The sequence below is a fragment of the Diospyros lotus genome, chromosome 4, assembly GCF_014633365.1.
Source record: "Diospyros lotus cultivar Yz01 chromosome 4, ASM1463336v1, whole genome shotgun sequence".
In the NCBI taxonomy this organism is placed as follows: domain Eukaryota; kingdom Viridiplantae; phylum Streptophyta; class Magnoliopsida; order Ericales; family Ebenaceae; genus Diospyros; species Diospyros lotus.
The window spans coordinates 4,366,288-4,386,189 of NC_068341.1; the positions used below are offsets into that span (position 1 = coordinate 4,366,288).

General features: G+C 39.1%; 1 protein-coding gene across 1 annotated transcript; it reads right to left on the reverse strand.

Annotated features, from left to right (window-relative positions):
• Positions 1–277: 277 nt before the first annotated feature.
• On the reverse strand, positions 278–19,423 carry LOC127799355 (3-dehydrosphinganine reductase TSC10A). The gene is made up of 4 exons (XM_052333320.1): positions 18,826–19,423; positions 13,634–13,781; positions 1,370–1,661; positions 278–553 (listed from the first exon to the last, which is right to left on the reverse strand). Coding segments are annotated over exons 1-4 (975 nt in total). The 5' UTR covers positions 19,360–19,423; the 3' UTR covers positions 278–552.
• Between the last annotated feature and the right edge of the window lie 479 nt (positions 19,424–19,902).

Here is a 19,902-nt window from a genome sequence, read left to right on the forward strand (position 1 = left end):
AAATGTTATTTTTGTCTTATTTTTGCAATATTTTTATATATAAAACATCATTTTTTAACAAGTTATCGGATGTAACTATAAGCATAAACCCTCCCAATTGAACAGTCAGATGTCAAAATGGTAGTATTAGGAAAGCTAGGGAATCGTTCGAATTAACATCTGACAATTTGAAGTACCTTTTTAAATCACATTAATATAAATCACATGATTACGAATAAGAATAGCTAAGGAGCTGAAATTCAACCTAACAGAAAGAGTGATTTTTATCAACCTCAAGTAGAGGGAATGTTAAAAGCTATTTTATCAGTTCAACTTATCAAAAATACAAGATACAGAATTATGAGCTGATTACTCCTTTAAGTTTGAAGATTTACTGAACAATTTTGCGTTTGAAACAACGAGTGCTGCTGCTGCTGAAACCCACTTCAAGTACAGATTCAGCTTCTGTCACCTTTTGAAAACATTGATGCAGGCACATGAAGAAGTGATCTCATCCCCATTGTTGATAGAAGAAATTGGGCTTCTCCCCTTGTTGAACAGAAGTCGCAGGTTTCTAACATCAAGCAACAAAAGGAAAATTTGGTACATCAATTGTGGGACAAACTCCTTCCAGACAGGCCATATATATTCTGTAAGATGGCACTCGAGAAACTTGCAGCATCCAGTTTCTCAATAACGACTAAAGCAATTAAAGAAATACGATTGTAGAATCCAAGACAAAATTAAACAAAATTGTACCTTCCTAAGTGTATCAATTTTATCTTTTCTAAAACTCCAGCGGACCATGAAACAATGTCACAGACATAGAAGTCTGCAGACATGTCCAACATTTTGACATCAAGTGATTGAAGAACAGATGAAAAATGGGTAAAAATGCAGCTGCAGCTGCAACAACTAGTGGATGCCCTATTAACATTATTCCTAGAAAGCAAATGTTCCGGGACTAGCCCCTTGAAGAATTTAACATAACATAAAATACCCACAAGTTAAATTGAAAGCCGTTGTGATAGTCAGCCCCCATATGCTTACAGATATCAGGCCTGCGACAACGGGTCTCTTTTTATGGTTTAAACAGAAACTAATGGAGATTGAATTGCTATTTGATGTAAAGTAGTAAAGAAGAAACGCAAAATGATTCAGGGTAATTAGCCCTTGAATTAACTATATGCACCATAAATTATTCTTACGTAAAAAGTTCACATAACTGAAAACTAATTCAGTTTATCATCCATTAGCAAAAAAAATCAGTTTATCATCCTATATGGTCAGATGAACAAAATCTTTTCCTCTCCAACATCATGGCAAACAGAAAATGGATACAACACAAAGGGAAATGGATTACTTCAATCAAAATTGCTTAAATACTTACTACTTTTTTTGTGCATGCCACTTTTCTATACTCCCATACCAATTCCACTGGAAGCATAAACCTGCAATGCGTAATATCCCAGCAGCAACCACCTCTACGAATGCCATGAGGAATGATCTCTGTGGGGATAGACCTGCAGTTGCTATGGACAGTAGGAGTCCCTCAAAGTTGCAGGGGACAATAAAACTACTGGATTTGATTCCATCTAAAGCTTTTTTGGCAACTTCATCGGCTTTCATTGCCCCAGAAGAAGATGCTATGATGCTGGTCAGTTGTGGTCTTCTCTTGTTCTCTGTAATAACCAAGAATCTTATAAGAAGGCAACAGTTTAAATACCAAAAGATAGAAAAAAAGAAAGCTACAAGAATAAAATTACTGCAACGAAACAAAATGTAGATTAAATAACATTCAATTAGCAATAGTTCGTGACAACTAAGGCATGGCCTAGGTTAGTGATAGAATTTTAAGGGGACACAGGCATATCACCGTGACAAAGGAATATTCACAGTTCACAACCTAGAACAAACAAGACAAATGTGGGTACTTGTTGAACAAAATGAAAGAACCTAAGTAGGAACACCTTAGGGATAGTTGGAGATAAACAAATAAACTGCTTTCTCAATTTGTATTGAATGTAGATGAAGTATTTATACATGAGAAGGCCTCGGTTTGCTCTTAGAATACATGAATACAAAATACAAATTTAAATAGGATACAACAGATAAGATAGGATTTAAACTTAAGTAATAGTCCAGTCCTATCTTTATGGAGCTATTTTATCTCTAACTTCTTATCCCTTCTTTATCGTCTTAGCTTGCTTTAATTTTAAAATCTTTCAAACCTCTTCTTATCATCCTATCTCCCTTCAGCACAACAAGAAGTATTTTCGTATCTCCTTTCTTCAACACTTGTATTGTGTCATGGACCTAGGGTTCATGACAAGTTTAAAAGGTAATTGGAAGGAATTGAGGAAGTCAGATCGGAAGAAAGGGGAGGAAATTAGAGAAGAACAAAACAAAGAGGGAGATTAGGGAGAACCGAGAGAAAGATAGGGAAATTGAGAGAGAGATTGGAGGAAGATTGAGAAAATTCAAGAGAGGGAGAATGAGAGAATTTATTTAACAATTCAAACATGATTACCCTTCTACAGTAGTGGCTTATTTATAGCCTCACAGCCCATGCACCCATGTGCAATACAACCGTAATCCTAACAACTATTATATCCCTATTACAATATTGCCCATCTATTGCTCCTCGAGACATGACAATTCCCCCCGCCTTAAAACATTTCTTGTCCTCAAGAATGCCAAACCTCCACAACTTCCAATATGCTTTTTCCTTCTCTTCCATAGCTTGGATGGAATTGTCATGTCCCTGGGAGCAATAGAGGGGCAATATTGTAATTGGGATATAATAGTTGTTAGGATTACAATTGTATTGCACATGGGTGCAAGGGTTGTGAGGCTATAAATAAGCAAGTGCTATAGGAGGGTAATCATGTTTGAATTGTTGAATGAATTCTCTCATTTTCTTTCTCTTGAATTCTCTCAATCTCCCTCCAAATTCCTTCTAATCTCTCTTTGAATTTCCCTTTCTTTCTCTCAGTTCTCTCTAATCTCCTTCTCTATTCTTCCTTAATTTCCTCCCATTTCTCTCTATCTAACTTCCCCAATTCCTTCCAATTACCTTTTAAACCTATCATGAACCCTAGGTCCATGACAATTGGTATCAGAGCATCATTTCTTAGTGGTTTTCTTGTTGATTAATTTCGAATAGAAAACGACGATTGTTATCCGACCTGCCATCCGACACAACTGACTCTCAAAATTCAATTCCGACGCAAGGAGGATTGATTCTCATAATATGGAGAAGACTACGGAAATCGGAAGCAGTGGCATGTGAAGGCAAAGCAGAGTCGATGACCCCTTGGCCATTGAATTGCGATCTTGGTTGTTGTTCCCTAGCGGCTAGGTCTAAGTCACTGCAAGTGATAACAGAGAGCCAGCTAAGTTCAGCAAACGTCAACAGTGAGGCGCAAAGCAAATGCCAACAAATTTAAGTGATTTTAGTAGATCCGAGTCCGACTCTTGAAGGCGAAGCCAGCAGTGACTCTCGGTTGTGAATTCAAGAGCGTTGGTCAAAAATTGCAAACGTGCAGGCCAGGCGATTTCGAATTGGAAGGCAACTTGGCCAGACAGATCTGATTGTGATTTCGATAAATTCTTAACAGTTGGGCTCGTATTGTGGAGGCGCAATTGGGCCGTTGGAGTAGGCGAGTATTGGAGACAGATAGATAACGACAACTCCTAGGGAAGTTCCAATTGATCAGAATTCCTAGATGAGTAAGGCCATCCCATCCTTGAAGCTGTTTGCAGGAGAATTTCAAAGAAGCTGCAACCGAGGTGATTAATTTAGGAGGAGTGAGACAAGCAAAACTTATAAAGCCTGGCAAAATTCTGGTGAGTATTGTTCGAAAGTGGAAGGGCGAAGTAATTCCAACAAATTTCATCTATGATCTAGATCAGTTGGTGGCAGAATTCCTAAGACTCAAAGAAGCAAGTTCTGAAGCAAATCTTGTTTGTTCTGGAACATTGACTTCCCCTGCTCCTGATTCAGGGTTGACTATTGAAAGGCGAAGCAGATCCGACGAATTTCGTTGGTTGCATCGGAGTTATCAAACATAACTAGCGGATTTTGGCAACTGATCACGAAATTAGAAGCAGTTTCTGAAAATTGACTCTATTTTGCTGTGGTGATTTACAATAACGGAGAGACAAATCCATATTGGATCTGTAGAATCGACGGTGGATAAAAAGCTAGGCAGTGTTATCGATATGTTGTGTGAGGAGATCAATCACAAGTGTGAAATTATTGATGAATTCAAAAATTGGATGAGGGACTAGTATATGATAATGTTCACCAGACGAAATCATGTTAGACTACCTTCTTGTTTGTTTTTTAAAAAATATTCAGATCCAATTATTATAGAGAAGCTACCAGGTTATACGATTCATCCTTACTCTCCTTGAAGAAATGGGTCATATCCTGTTTCAGTAGGGAATCTTACCTTACTCGTCCATGAAACCAGAACTCCATTGACAAATCTTAGAATTCAATGCAGGGAGACAAAACGGTTGTTTTGGAATGGGATGCTAGAATGTCTAGGGTAGAAAACAATAATAAGAAGGACGTGGTTAAGGAAGCATTACTGCCTCAGGAGTTCCCTAAAATGTAGAAATCTAAGGAGGGGTCAAAAGTGTGGGAAAATGATTCATTGCGTACCTCCGATTTGGACCAGAAGAAGTATTCTGATTTAAGCAGCAATGACAACAAGGATGACTACAATATTGGAAATAATATTAGCGGTGAAAAGCATTTTAAGAGGGAAGCTGTAATGATCCGGTGGTTGGGACAACAGGAACAAAGGAACAATCTAATTCCTTTGGAAAAGAAGTTCTTGATGAGGATATTTCGAGTGATAATGATGGAAGTCCAAAACAAGGGATGAATGATGCAGTCAATTAGTTGGCAGGAATAACAAGAGGCAACAAGGAATATATGGAAAGGAAGAGGAATTTTGCAGTAGTGATTGAGAAGTTAGAAGTACTACCTAAAGGCTAAAAGAGGAAACTGGGGCAATATTTGATGAAGTGATCGAGGAAGCCAAGCCAATTCGTTACCTTTGGTGACTAGTGCAAGGACTAAAGGATTGGAGATCAAAATTCTATAAGAAATGGAATTGATAATGGAGTTTCTAAGGATATTATTCCATTACCTATGGTTTCGGATAATGTTGAGGATTCCTTAGTTAACGATAAAGTGAAGACAACACCAACATGAGGAAGTCTTGCTGATCTTATACGATGTCACCGTGTTGCTGTCATTTCTTAATATGCCAGCCATAATTCAAAAGGTGCAAACCATTTTTTTGATACTGGTGGTAATAGAAGTAACCAAAACTAGTGTTTTAGGGGAGTAGGATAGGCTCGCTGAAAAGAGAGATGTTGATTTCTCTTTCGGCCAAGGGAAATCTCCTATGAGTTATGACCCTATTAGGCATTCTCTCCATTAGCAGTAGATTCAAAGTTGTGAGGAATCTTGGAGACCAACTGTAGTTGGAGGAAAGCTAAGGAAGATAGCAACAGAAGTCAAAAGTTTGGCTATAGAGAACAAAGTTGTTGCTGCTTTGTGCGTTATTGCTACAGCTAGTCGATTGGGATTTTTGCCTACTGCAATGCGAGATGGAGTGATGACTGGAATTGATGCTGCAACAACTCTTAGACCTGACATTTCTACATTGCTGCATTTAAAGGCGTTTGCAGATATTATTGCAAATGGTGACGAAATACTAAAGGAGGCTGGGGTCATAGTTAGCCAATCTTCTGAATGTGCACCAGCCCACATTGAAGAAACTATGGTGGGGAAAGTTGGTAAGGACAGCAATCGGCAAATTTTAGTTGTTATTTTTTACCAATGGAGAGTGATTGATTTTGGCTATGTTTCAGTCGAGGGGAACATGAGAACCACTGCAAATTTGTTATGCATATAGAGGTTTTTCAAAACTTCTCCATCCAAGCTATGGAAGAGAAGGAAAAAGCATATTGGAACCCGTGGAGGTTTGTCATTTCTTGAGGATAATAAATGTTTTAAGGCGAGGGGAATTGTCATGTCTGTTATGTTTAGGAGCTCTTAGAAACTGATTCACGACTTAGGTTTTGCCAATCTCTCTTCACTCCTCACCCAGAAAACAAACCCACAACAAAATAGATAATGAAAACAACAAAGAAATTAAAGAGAAGAATAATCAAACCATCCAAGAAGCACAGAATTATCCTGGTTCGGATTGCAAAGTGCAATCCTACATCCAGCCTTCTCTCCGAGACAAATCCACTAGAAACTGAGAGTGATTACAGCAGTACAAATGTCCCTTACTCCCTCCTGTTACAGCGCTCCCAAGTACAATGAAAATAACCAAAGAGATTTCCACCAGATTGCTCTAAGAATCACTTTTCTCACAATCTTGATCTCTTCTTCCCACAGCACTCAGTGCACAATAGGATGACCAGTAGTCTTACAAATAGGAAAAACTGAAAACTCTCTCTCTCTTGCTACATGTTATATCTAGGGTTGCTGGAACTAATTTCTTGGACATAAATTCTACCACACTTACTCTCACACACTCACGGATTTGATCTAAGGAACAGATTTAATAGAATCAACAGAAAATAAAATAGAAAACATAATTAAACCAAACAAGAAACACAAACCACACATCCACAAGAACATCAAGATTATCCTGGTTCATGCCATGTGAATGGTACTACATCCAGCCTCTAAGATCCTCCTGAGAGCAGTCTTTATTTCCAGAAATCGATTAGTACAGTAGCGGCCCTTCTCTCCCTTCTATTCCCGAGCGCCCCAATTGTTTTCCCCCAAGATTACAAAGCTAACAGCTCTAGCCTTTCTCTCAGAAACAATCGGTACTCGTTACAAATAGAAAAATGAGAACTCTCTCTCCATTTGCTGCCCCTTGCCCTCTATTTATAATAGTGGGTGGATATCTCAATGAATATTATTAGATATTTACAATTTAACCCCCAAACTATAACTAATTACAGTTTGGGTTACAACTTCTATCTAAAATCTTCAAAAGGAACTCTAGCAAACTGCCATCATTCACTGCTACTGCCATCATCTTCTTCTTATACCATATACTCGAGACAACCTTTAACAATTCTCCACCATTGTCTTGAGTATACTTCAACCTTCATCCATCCAAGCTTTAGCCTTCCAATAGATGAACTTGAACCTGCTCTCATAGGTTCTTCATGCTGCGCCTGATCACTCAAACACAAAACAAACATCAAAGAAAACAAATCAATGCTGTAAGACATAACAATAGACCACCTTTGGATAAAATTCCAGCTGCAATAACTAAACCTGCAACTCTCATTAGATATTATCCTCTTCAAGGGATTTTCCTAATGGATACATTCCTAACACCAATATGATTGGTTTCTCCATAGTGTCTAAGTACACTCCACCATAAACCAAATCCATACTCAATGATACTCATTAATCCAAAAGTGTCCAAACTTTTTACACAGCATCACAACACAATGAACCTCACCCGGATTGGCCTTTCCACTGCTAGACTTTATTCCTAGCTCCCCAAAACCGGCTTTTAGGCTTTACCACTGATCTTCCTCTAATGTTTGCTTCAAACAAACAGGACTGCTCATCTCTACCTACCAGTCTACTAAGATATGCTTACAATTAGGGTAACCTAGGCTGCCTTAAGCTGTCCAAACCCTATTCCAATCTCTATGCCTTAGTATTTCCCAACTTATCCTTCCTCCCACACTCTCAAACACTGATCTAAACACTCAGCTACTCCTTGAGAGTTCTATTTTGGAAAAAATACCAATAAAGCTGCCCATCAATATACTAAGCATACTACTGGAATATTCACAGCTTCCCTATGCACTCAATTTTAACCCTTTTGGACTCTTCCAATCTTATATCTTACCTAAGGAACTACTATCATATCTCATACTAGAGAGACCTTCTAAGCAACCAATCCTTGCTTACCTTTCCCTCTAGCCTCTTATTCCTTGGCTATACTATAAGATCACTTTTCTCTTAGTTTCCACATGGATAATGGCTGTTAGTGATACCTATTTGATCCAAATTAAGCCTTCATGTGCTGCTTTAATCAATGGCCATTTGTCTAGCATTTTTCCTAGACTTTTCCCCATTTCCAGCACCTTCCTTAATTCTCAAATAGACACTTCACAGCACTCCACCCCTTTAACCTAAGGGATCTTTCATCTAAGTCCAACATTCTCCCCAAATTTACATGGCTCCATGCCATTCATTTGGACAAGAGTGCATTACCTCTTCTTATACAAGAGGTTCTATTTTACCAGCTTGCTCCTTAGCACTCAAAACCTGAGCCTAATCATCCTTCAAACCCAACATTCCATACCTCACTGGTAGATTACTTGAGGTTCTATCTTTTACCCATCCTAGGCAACACTAGACCTTCTATTCCCTTGCTCATTATCTACAAGATGATTCTCCTTCCCTCTCATTGCTTAATCCAGATTTTGATCAACCATGGGCTTCACCATACAAGACAACCCTTGCACACAACCTTTTCCCCTCACTGTTCACAAGGACCCTCACTGCAAGAGCCAAAACTATACTAGCTTCCTCCCTCTCACAATCTAGCCCAAGCTTACACAATGAATATGACCAAAAAAAATTTCCAGATTTCCCTATTGCTATACCCTGGTTCATAGGTTAGTTTAGGACATTCCCAAAGGTGTCTCCTTGCTGTTTTCTTTACACAGCATCCCAGATTTCATCCATTGCCCTTAGCATCAGCTAATTTCAGGTCCTATTGGTAGAGTTTTCCCACATAGGTAAGAACCCTAGCTTTTGAAGACCTAGGCATACCTATTCCACAACTCTACTCCACCTAACTTTTCATACCAGAAGCAATTTCCAGCAAGCTTATTTTTAATTCCAGCAAGCTCATATACGCTTGGGAATTCCTTAGGGGTATACCATCTCCACTAGGTTCACCTCACCTAGCTCTACCATGAGACAAGGCCTAGATAGGTTCCCAAAACATCTTAGAAACTGATTTCTAATGGGATTTACTGATTTTGGAGACTTCTACATTTGGAGACCTAGTCAAACTACCTGGTTTCTATTCCTATACACCTGCAAATTTCCCCCTCTCCTAATATCCCTAGCCTTGATACCTTTCCTAGTCCTTGCTCACCATTGTGAGCCATCCTCAAGAAATGCCCTAACCTAACTTATCATAGGCTATCCTTAGTGGCTGCAGCTTATCCACAGAACCTGCAAGCATGCACCACATAACCTCTATTCTTGAGGATTGCTACCATCTCTCTAAGAGAACCTTGCAACTTCTTAGGACTCCAATTCTCACTATCTAATTATTCCTAAGGACATTAGGCTTTCTATTAAAACAGGGACATATTTTACAGCTGCTAATATTTTGGAACAGCTCCACCATGCTTCCTATTCTCACATCTCCAATTATCTTGACCTTAGTTTGATGCCTAGACAAACTATTTCCCCCTCCACCATGTCTCTATGGGTAAATACCCATTTCCTATGAGACCTACACCCTAACCCTAGGACCTATGCTATTTTTACTGCATACCTAGAAAGACTATAGGACATCCGCACTCTCATAGCCAAAACCACACATGGTGTTTGAACATTCGGGGCTGGTTCTTTCTTGGGATTCTTTCTTCCTATTTGGGAAATTCTTCTTCATATGCCCTTCTTCATGGCAATGAAATAATTTAATCACTTTCTTGTTGATTTCTTTTCTCTTATCACAGATTTCCTTTTTTCTGTTCATCCGTAAGGGATTCTAGTGGTTTTTCCTCACTGCCTAAGGCCTCTTCCAGCCCTAGATTTCCTAGTAAAGCCCCCATCTTCATCTTCCAAAGGCCGAAATCATTTTGGCCATCAAACTTCTCTATGTCATACCTAGTTGCAGCCATTATTTGACACTATTCTATGACTGAGAATCAAAACAGAAGAAATCTTGATACTAGAAATAGGCTCTGATACCAATTTGTTATATCTAGGGTTGCTGGAACTAATTTCTTGGACAGAAATTCTACCACACTTACTCTCACACACTCACGGATTTGATTTAAGGAACAGATTTAATAGAATCAACAGAAAATAAAACAGAAAACATAATTAAACCAAACAAGAAACACAAACCACACATCCACAAGAACATCAAGATTATCCTGGTTCATGCCATGTGAATGGCACTACATCCAGCCTCTAAAATCCTCCTGAGAGCAGTCTTTATTTCCAGAAATCGATTAGTACAGTAGTGGCCCTTCTCTCCCTTCTATTCCCGAGCGCCCCAATTGTTTTCCCCCAAGATTACAAAGCTAACAGCTCTAGCCTTTCTCTCAGAAACAATCAGTACTCGTTACAAATAGAAAAATGAGAACTCTCTCTCCATTTGCTGCCCCTTGCCCTCTATTTATAATAGTGGGTGGATATCCCAATGAATATTATTAGATATTTACAGTTTAACCCCCAAACTATAACTAATTACAGTTTGGGTTACAACTTCTATCTAAAATCTTCAAAAGGAACTCTAGCAAACTGTCATCATTCACTGCTACTGCCATCATCTTCTTCTTATACCATATACTCGAGACAACCTTTAATACTACCCCTTGCCCTCTATTTATAATAGTGGGTGGATATCCCTACGAAGATATAAATATTTACAGTTTCACCCCATAACTTTTACTAATTACAGTTTTGGGATACAACTTCTATTTAATACTTCATTTGCCTATACTCTAGACAACTTTAACAATATCCCTAGGAGCAATAGAAGGGCAATATTGTAATAGGGATATAATAATTGTTAAGATTACGATTGTATTGGACATGGGTGCAAGGGCTGTGAGGCTATAAATAAGCCAGTGCTGTAGGAGGGTAATCATGTTTGAATTGTTGAATGAATTCTCTCATTTTTCCTCTCTTGAATTCTCTCAATTTCCATATAATCTCTCTCTCAATTTCCAATTTTCTGAATTCATCAATAATTTTATGTCTCTGATTGATCTCCTCGTGCAACATATCAGCAACACTGTCGCTTCTTATCCACCGCCAATTCTACAAATCCAATATGGATTTGTCTCTTCATCATCATAAATCACCACAACAAAATAGAGTCAATTTTCAGAAACCACTTTCAATTTCGTGATCAACTACCAAAATCTACTCGTTATGTTTATCAACTTTGATGCAACCAACGGAATTCATCGGATCTACTTCGCCTTTCAACAGTCAACCCTAAATCAAGAGGAGTAAGGGAAGCTGATGTTCCAGAACAAGCAGGATTTGCTTCGGAAGTCATAGGAATTCTGCCAACTGCCGATCTAGATCACAAAAGGAATTCACCAGAATTACTTCACCCTTCCACTTTCGAACAAGACTCACTAGAATTCCGCCAAGCTCTGTAAGTTTTGTCTGTCTCACTCCTCCTAAATTGATCGCCTCGGCTACAGCTTCTTTGAAATTCTCCTACGAATAGCTTCGAGGATGGGATGGCCTTACTCGTCTGAAAATTCCAATCAATTGGAACTTCCCTAAGAGTTGTTGTTATCTGCCTGTCTCCAATACTCACCTACTCCAACTACCTAATTGCGCCTCCATAATATGAGCCCAACTGTCACCTTCCAATTCGATATTGTTCGACTTGCACGTTTGCAATTTCTGACCAACGCTCCCAAATTCACAACCGAGAGTCGCTGTCGGCTTCGCCTTCAAGAGTCGGACTTGGATCTACCGAATCATCGAAATTTGATGGGATTTGCTTTGCGCCTTACTGCTGACATTTGCTGAACTTAGCTAGCTCTCTGTTATCACATGCAGCGACTTAGACCCAACCGCCAAGGAACAACAACCAAGATCACAATTCAATGGCCGAGGGTCACTGGTTTTGCTTTGCCTTCACACACCACTGCTTTCGGTTTCCGTAGTCGTCTCCAAATTCTAATAATCAATCCTCCTTGCGTTGAAATCGAATTCTAAGAGTCAATTGTGTTGGATGGCAAGTCAGACAACAACTATCATTTTCCATCGGAAATTAATCAACAAGAAACCCATCGAGAAACGATGCTCTGATACTAATTGTCATGGACCTAGGGTTCATGACAAGTTTAAAAGGTAATTGGATGGAATTGGGGAAGTTAGATCAGAAGAAATGAGAGGAAATTAGAGAAGAACAAAACAAAGAGGGAAATTGAGGGAGAGATTAGAGGGAAATTAGAGGGAGATTGAGAGAATTCAAGAGAGGGGAAATGAGAGAATTCATTCAACAATTCAAACATAATTACCCTCCTATAGCAGTAGTTTATTTATAGCCTCACAACCCTTGCACCCATATACAATACAATTGTAATCTTAACAACTATTATATCCCTATTACAATATTGTCCCTCTATTGCTCCTAAGGACATGACATATTGCCCCAATATGCTTACTTGAGAACTATATGTATCCAATCACCTCAGGCCATTCATAGCACCTCTATAGCTCCATAGCTCTCCCTCCGAGAATCGAGCATATCTCTAGGATATCATCATTTAGAAGAAAGGGCATAATCACATGATTGTCTTAGACTTAAAATGAAGCTGTGACTTTTAATGGACCTCCTAAAGGAAACAAAATCTAGCCAATCCTGGCAACTAAGATGAGTAATGATTTGGAAGGTGCAGCTATTGACATGCTAGGGTTAGCTGAGTAAGATGTATGTAGCAAGACCATCCATCATCCCTGCTTATAGTTTAGTGTACCTCTTGCAACAAACTGACGGAAATTGAGTTGTGAACCAATGAATTTGAAAAATGATAGAAAAGTTATTTGTTATTTAGGCTTCCACATGTCTACTTCAATAAAACCTATGTAAAGGCTTCAGCATTTCCCCACAATAACGTGGAATGACGGAAGCATCCAAAAAGACATTATGCCAAAGAAAATATAGCAAAAGAGGTTTTAGAATTTCTTTACCATAATATTTAAATTGAAAAAAAAAAAAGAGAGAGAGAGAGAGAGAAAAGGGCAAAACAACAAGAATCACAATTATCTTTATAACAAAAAATAGATCAAGTTGAGTAGAGAAGCAATGAATTGAAAATTGGTCAAAAGTTATGTTATAGGGCCTTGACCACATCCACTTCCATAACTTAAAATTACATGGAAATATACAGAATGACATTACATTTACAACTGTAAGATATGAGACTTCATATTTTTCTTTCAACAGCCAAAGACCAAGAAGCTAAAGTAAAAACAATCACATTTGTCTTTACAACATAATTTAGAAAGTTGAAAGATAATGTGATATAGTAACAGTGTGTTATATTGTTGAAGAAGGCCAGCTACAATATATAACTCTTCCATATTTTCAGGTGAAGTGCTTTCATGTTGTATTTTACCAACTACTTGAAAAAAAAAGTATTTTGACAACAAAATAAAAACAGAATTGTCGGTTAAGATTGAGATTTATAAAATAAAAGCATTAGTTTTATTTACCAAAAGAAAAAAAAAATAGAGAATCAATATTAGTTCTACAGGGGTTGCAATTCACACCTCCAAGCTTGTTTAGGACATAATTCCAAACAAGCTTTCCCATAAATTATGCATCCACAAATAAAGTAGGATCAAAGTCCAAACCTTCTTCCAGACCAGGGGTTTCAGTGTCTGGGGGAAATATTAGAGAGACATGTATGTCATCTGAAATAACTTCCTGTTGCAGAGCTTCAGCCATGCCCCTGAGACCAAATTTACTGGCCGAATAAGCAGTGTATCCATAAATACCCACCTGCAAATAAATATCTACTTACATGAACAACTGAACAGAAGGAAGATAAGCACTATTAGGGTTGCATATAAGACAAATTAGTTACAATTGACAGCAAACAAACAATTATAATGCACGGAATATCAAATATGTCAATTCTTGTAGAAGCATCAACCAGTCCATGTAGCAGCTCAGCCCAACATAGGCACGGGGGCAGCCTGTACATTGCATTCTACCCCCCACAAGGCTGCCAGCCTGGGACTTAGGAGAATCAGACACCCCCCACCCCAACAACAAATAGAGGTCTAACTAATGGACCTCCCATCTCAAACTCTCTCATATTGTCGTTGTCCTAGCAACTATTTAATAGTTGATAATTTGAGTTTCATCTAAATTTTCCAAGTCTAATAAAAATCTTTTAGGATAAGCCAACTAACTAACATTATTCCATTTTTAAAAATTTAAAAATGAAATAAAGCAGTTGGTGTAGTCCATAAAAGATTTTTATTTGACATTAAAACTAGATGAAACTTTAAACATCAACTGTTAGAAAGTTGTTGGGAGTACAAAAATGCTACAAAATTCAACAACGTTATAGCATTTGTTAAAAATTGTCTTGAGTTAGTGATAGGATTTTGTGCAGTTGTTTATATGCGGTTAAATGGTTAGTTGATAGGTGTTGGGCCTCAAGTGTAATTAGTTCAAAGTTTGGGGGTCAAACTGTAAATATCAATTATGTGCCTAGAAAATTTCACTGTTGTCTATAAATAGGGCAGTGAGGGCTAGGGGTTAAGAGGCTGCATGTTCTCTTTCTGTTTTTCATGAGAGCTTTGAGAGTGGAAGGCTATATGTGTGTGTAAGTAGTCTTTGTACATTCTTGGGAGAGGCTTGTATCGTGAGAGAGAAAGAGGGGACTTGCTGTACTGATCATCTATCAAATAAAGAGGCTGTGCTCAGTTTTGAAGGCTGGATGTAAGGCTAATTCAAGTCGGCCTGAACCATGATAATCTTTGTCTCCTTGTGGTTTGATGTTTTCATTTCTTGTTCTGTTCTTGTATTAAATTTCTGTTCTTTAGTACATGGTTGTGTTGTGGTATGTTGGTCGGGTGAGCTGTGAGTGTGTTGTGAGGTGTTTGAGTGGTTTCTTGGGTGATTTAAAGGCTGTCAATGTTCCCAATTTCTAACATTTTGGTATCAGAGCCGGGTCTCTCATCAAGATCCATCAAGAACTTAGAATTTCACCCCATACTCGCAGGAATGGCTTCTATAGCCTTTGCCGCACGGTATGATGTGAAGAAGCTTGATGGCCAAAACATTTTTGGCCTATGGAGGATGAAGATGAGAGCTTTATTGGGGAATCTTGGACTAGAGGAAGCCCTAGAGGTTGGAAAGCCTATGCCTGAAAAACCTATCTGAAGTCCAGAAAAAGGAAATCAGGGATAGGAGGATAGAAACCATCAAAGAGTTTTTTAACACCCTTATTCTAAGTCTAGAAGATAAAGAGTCTTGCGGGAGGTGTCAAAGAAGACAACTGCGAAGGATCTTTGGGATAGACTAGAGACACTTTACATGTTTAGAACCCTGTCCAAGCAGCTGTACCAAAGATTTTCAACACAAGGTAGAGTCCCAAAATCTGCCATAGAAGCCTTGGCAGTGATCTCTAGAACAGGAAGAAGAGACCCTAGGTTTAAAGGTAGGTCTCGGTCTAAGTCTAGGAATGGCAAGAAAGTGATTAAATGCTTTCATTGCCATGAAGAAGGGCATATGAAGAAGAATTGCCCAAACAGGAAGAAAGAATCCCAAGAAAGAACCAGCCCTGAATGTTCAAACACCATGTGTGGTTTTGGCTATGAGAGTGCAGATATCCTATAATCTTTCTAGGTATGCAGTAAAAATAGCATAGGTCCTAGGGTTAGGGTGTAATTCTCATAGGAAATGGGTATTTACCCATAGAGACATGGTGGAGGGGGAAATGGTTTGTCTAGGCATCAAACTAAGGCCAAGACAATTGGAGATGTGAGAATAGGAAGCATGGTGGAGCTGTTCCAGAATATTAGAAGCTGTAAAATATGTCCCTGTTTTTAATAGAAAGCCTAATGTCCTTAGGAATAATTAGATAGTGAGAATTGGAGTCCTAAGAAGTTGCAAGGATCTCTTAGAGAGATGGTAGCAACCCTCAAGAATGGAGGTTATGTGGTGCATGTTTGCATTATATGTGGATAAGCTGCAGCCACTAAAGGATAGCCTATGATAAGGTTAGGCTGTGTCATTTGTTGAGGATGGCTCACAATGGTGAGCAAGGACTAGGAAAGGTATCTAAGGCTAGGGATATCAGGGGAAGGGAAAATTTGCAGGTGTATAGAAATAGAATCCATGTAGTTTTGGCTAGGTCTCCAAAGGTAGAAGTCTCCAAAATCAGTAAATCCCATTAAAAATCAGTTTCTAGGATGTTTTGGGAACCTATCTAAGCCTTGTCTCATGGTGGAGCTAGGTGAAGTGAACCTAGTGGTGATGATGTGTCCCTAAGGAATTCCCAAGCGTATATGAGCTTGCTGGAATTTAGGAAGCTTGCTGGAAATTGCTTCTGGTGTGGAAGGTTAGGTGTAGTAGAGTTGTGGAATAGGTATGCCTAGGTCTCCTAAAGCTAGGGTTCTTACCTATGAGGGAAAACTCTACTAATAGGACATGGAATTAGTTGATTCCAAGGCCAAGGGATGGAATTTGGAATGCTGGCCAGCAAGGAGAATCCTTTGGGATGTCCTAAACTAACCTATGAACCAGGGTATAGCAATAGGGAATTCTGGAAAATGGTTTGATCAGATTCATTGTGTAAGCTTGGGCTAGATTGTGAGAGGGAGGAATCTAGTATAGCTTTGGCTCTTGCATTGAGGGTCCTTGTGAATAGTGAGGGGAAAAGGGTGTGTGCAAGGGTTGTCTTGTATGGTGAAGCCCATGGTTGATCAAAATCTGGATTAAGCAAGGAAAGGGAAGGAGAATCATCTTGTAGGTAATGAGCAAGAGAATAGAAGGTCTAGTGTTGCCTAGGATGGGTAAAAGATAGAACCTCAAGTAGTCTACCATAGAGGTTGGAATAGGATTTGGACAGCTTAAGGCAGCCTAGGTTACCCAATCTTAAGCATATCTTGGTTCCCTGGTAGATAGTTAGAGGAGAGTCAAAGGAAAGATGAGAAGCCTTTTGAGTTAAAACAAACATGAGAAGAAAGGTAGTGGTAAAGCCTAAAGGCCGGTTTTGGGAGATAGGAGGAAGTCTAGTAAAGTTAAGGCCAATCCGGGTAAGGTTCACTGTGTTGTGATGCTGTATAAATGTTTGGACACTTTGGATTAATGAGTAACATCATGTATGGATTTGGTTTATGGTGGAGTGTGCCTAGCTGGAAATTATGCATTTAGGGTGTATATGTTGCATTTTGTATACAGCAGGAACCCTAAAATATAGTCTAGGTAGGAGGAGTTGAAACAGCCAATGGGCAGTCCAATTGGCTTAGTCCTTATTCCCACCATGGAGTATATCAATCATATTGATGTTAGGAATGTATTCATTAGGAAGACCCTTGAGAAGGTAGATAATTCTAATGAGAGTTGCAGGTTTAGTTAAGTGCAGCTGAAAGTATTGTCCTAGGTGATTCATTGGTGAAATTTACAGCATTGTTTTTGATTTTCTGAATGTTTTTTGATTGATTTGATGATCAGGTTATCATGCGGGAAACCAAAGGAAGAGCAAGCCAAAAAAGTCTTTGATGGATGAAGATGGAAGGTATCACACTCAAGACAATGGTGGAGATTTATTAAAGATTGTCTCGAGTTAGTGATAGGATTTTGTGCAATTGTTTATATGCGGTTAAATGGTTAGTTGATAGGTGTTGGGCCTCAAGTGTAATTAGTTCAAAGTTTGGGGGTCAAACTGTAAATATCAATTATGTGCCTAGGAAATTTCACTGTTGTCTATAAATAGGGCAGTGAGGGCTAGGGGTTAAGAGGCCGCATGTTCTCTTTCTGTTTTTCATGAGAGCTTTGAAAGTGGAAGGCTATATGTGTGTGTAAGTAGTCTTTGTACATTCTTGGGAGAGGCTTGTATCGTGAGAGAGAAAGAGGAGAGTTGCTGTACTGATCATCTGTCAAATAAAGAGGCTGTGCTCGGTTTTGAAGGCTGGATGTAGGGCTGATTCAAGTCGACCTAAACCATGATAATCTTTGTCTCCTTGTGGTTTAATGTTTTCATTTCTTGTTCTGTTTTTGCGTTAAATTTATGTTCTTTAGTATATGGTTGTGTTGTGGTATGTTGGTCGGGTGAGCTGTGAGTGTGTTGTGAGGTGTTTGAGTGGTTTCTTGGGTGATTTAAAGGCTGTCAATGTTCCCAATTTCTAACAGCATTTTTATACTGCCATCAATTACAAAATAGTTTGTATGTATGGTTCCATCCAGTGTTAATGTAACAACACATTTAGCCTTTATCCCACGAAGTGGGGTCAGCGAACTAAATTCTAGCTTTTCATTTTATCTTCTCTAAATAGTAGATGGAATCTACAGACCAACTATTAAATAATAACGAGAAAAGACCTGAAACCTGTCAATCAAGAGCAGACCTTGTTAAATTTTCCAAGTGCATGCAGATTTGATTCAGTTTATAATGTCATACATACAGTACTTGTAGCAGGGCTTGATCTTTTGTTCAATGAAAATGTCACCAAAGGAAACAAAGAAAATAACAAACTCTTGTTGGAAAGCAATCCTGACTGTAGCTTCAATAACTTGTCGGTCTATTTTATTGACTTTGGAACCAAACGTTATAGGGTTTAACATTTAAAGATAATTAAGTTATTTGCTAATGGTGACTCCATAACCACTTCAGTGAAAGACACCTAATGATTGATTATATGCTACCTTCATTAAAAAAGGAGAACTTGACATGGTGAGGCCATGAGGAACACCAAATATAACGAAGCAAAGGCTTCTATCAAAACTTAAAATTTAAGATGTCTCCACAGGCTAATGCCAAAAACAAGGATTGGTAATATCAGAAAAAAAATGAGGTAAGAGGAGATACCTGACCAGCCTGTGACGACATGATAGCTATGGAGGCCGGACCGCGTCCGGCCCTGTTTTTCATCCCTGGCAAAGCGGCCTTAATCAGATGAAAAGTCCCAATCAGATTTACATCGATCATGAACTTGATCTCCTGCATCTCTTGACTCTCCAGCTCCTGCGGCACGAACACGCCTTGGTTGCACACCAGCACGTCAATCGGCCCGGCTTTCTCCACCGCGCTTCTCACGGCGTCTAAGTCGCGGACGTCGGCGCTGAAGGTGGCGACGTCGATGCCGGTGGCAAGGCGGATGGCGTGCTTGGCGTCTTCGAGCTTGTTGGTGCTGCGAGCGAGGATCGACACCTGCGCGCCCTCTGCCGCGGCCCGGTGGGCCAGGGCCAGTCCGATGCCGCTCGATCCGCCAGTGATGAACACGTGGCGATTCTTGATAGGGATTCTGACCGGCCGTGGACGGACGATGAGGCGAAGAACGGCAAGAAGGGAGAGGGGGATGAGAACGAGCAAAGAGAGAAAGGCCATTTTCACATCCGCCATTGGTGAGAAAGCTTCGATGTCGAATCGATTGAAACGATGAATGCCGCTGGCAACTGCACTTACACTTCATCTGTTCAGTTTAAATGAAATTGGGGCAGGGCTGTCTCTTTTGTAAGCCCAATTACAGCCAGTAATGGGCTTCCCTTTAAATAGAAGGTAGTGCGCTCTTGGCCCAACAGGAAGAGTAAGCCCATAAATAGAGCCAGTGTAAGATTGGTTGGGCCATTTTGCTTTACACTTTGTAAATTATGTACACGAGCCAAAAGTTAAAAATTGGAGTTGTTGGGCTCCCGGAGGGCCATAGCACATGTTAGATAATAAAAAAGAAAAATCGACAATTTAGGTGACATAATAAGCGTAGGCAATTTTATTTTTTTTATCCATCAAAAAACTTTTTTTACGGGATAGATAATATTATTTATAAAAATATTACTCAGACGCTCAATTTTCACTTAAATGATACTCTACATTAAAATATTATATATTCATTTTAATATGACTCATAATATAATACATCGATATATCAGTATCATCTAAAATGTT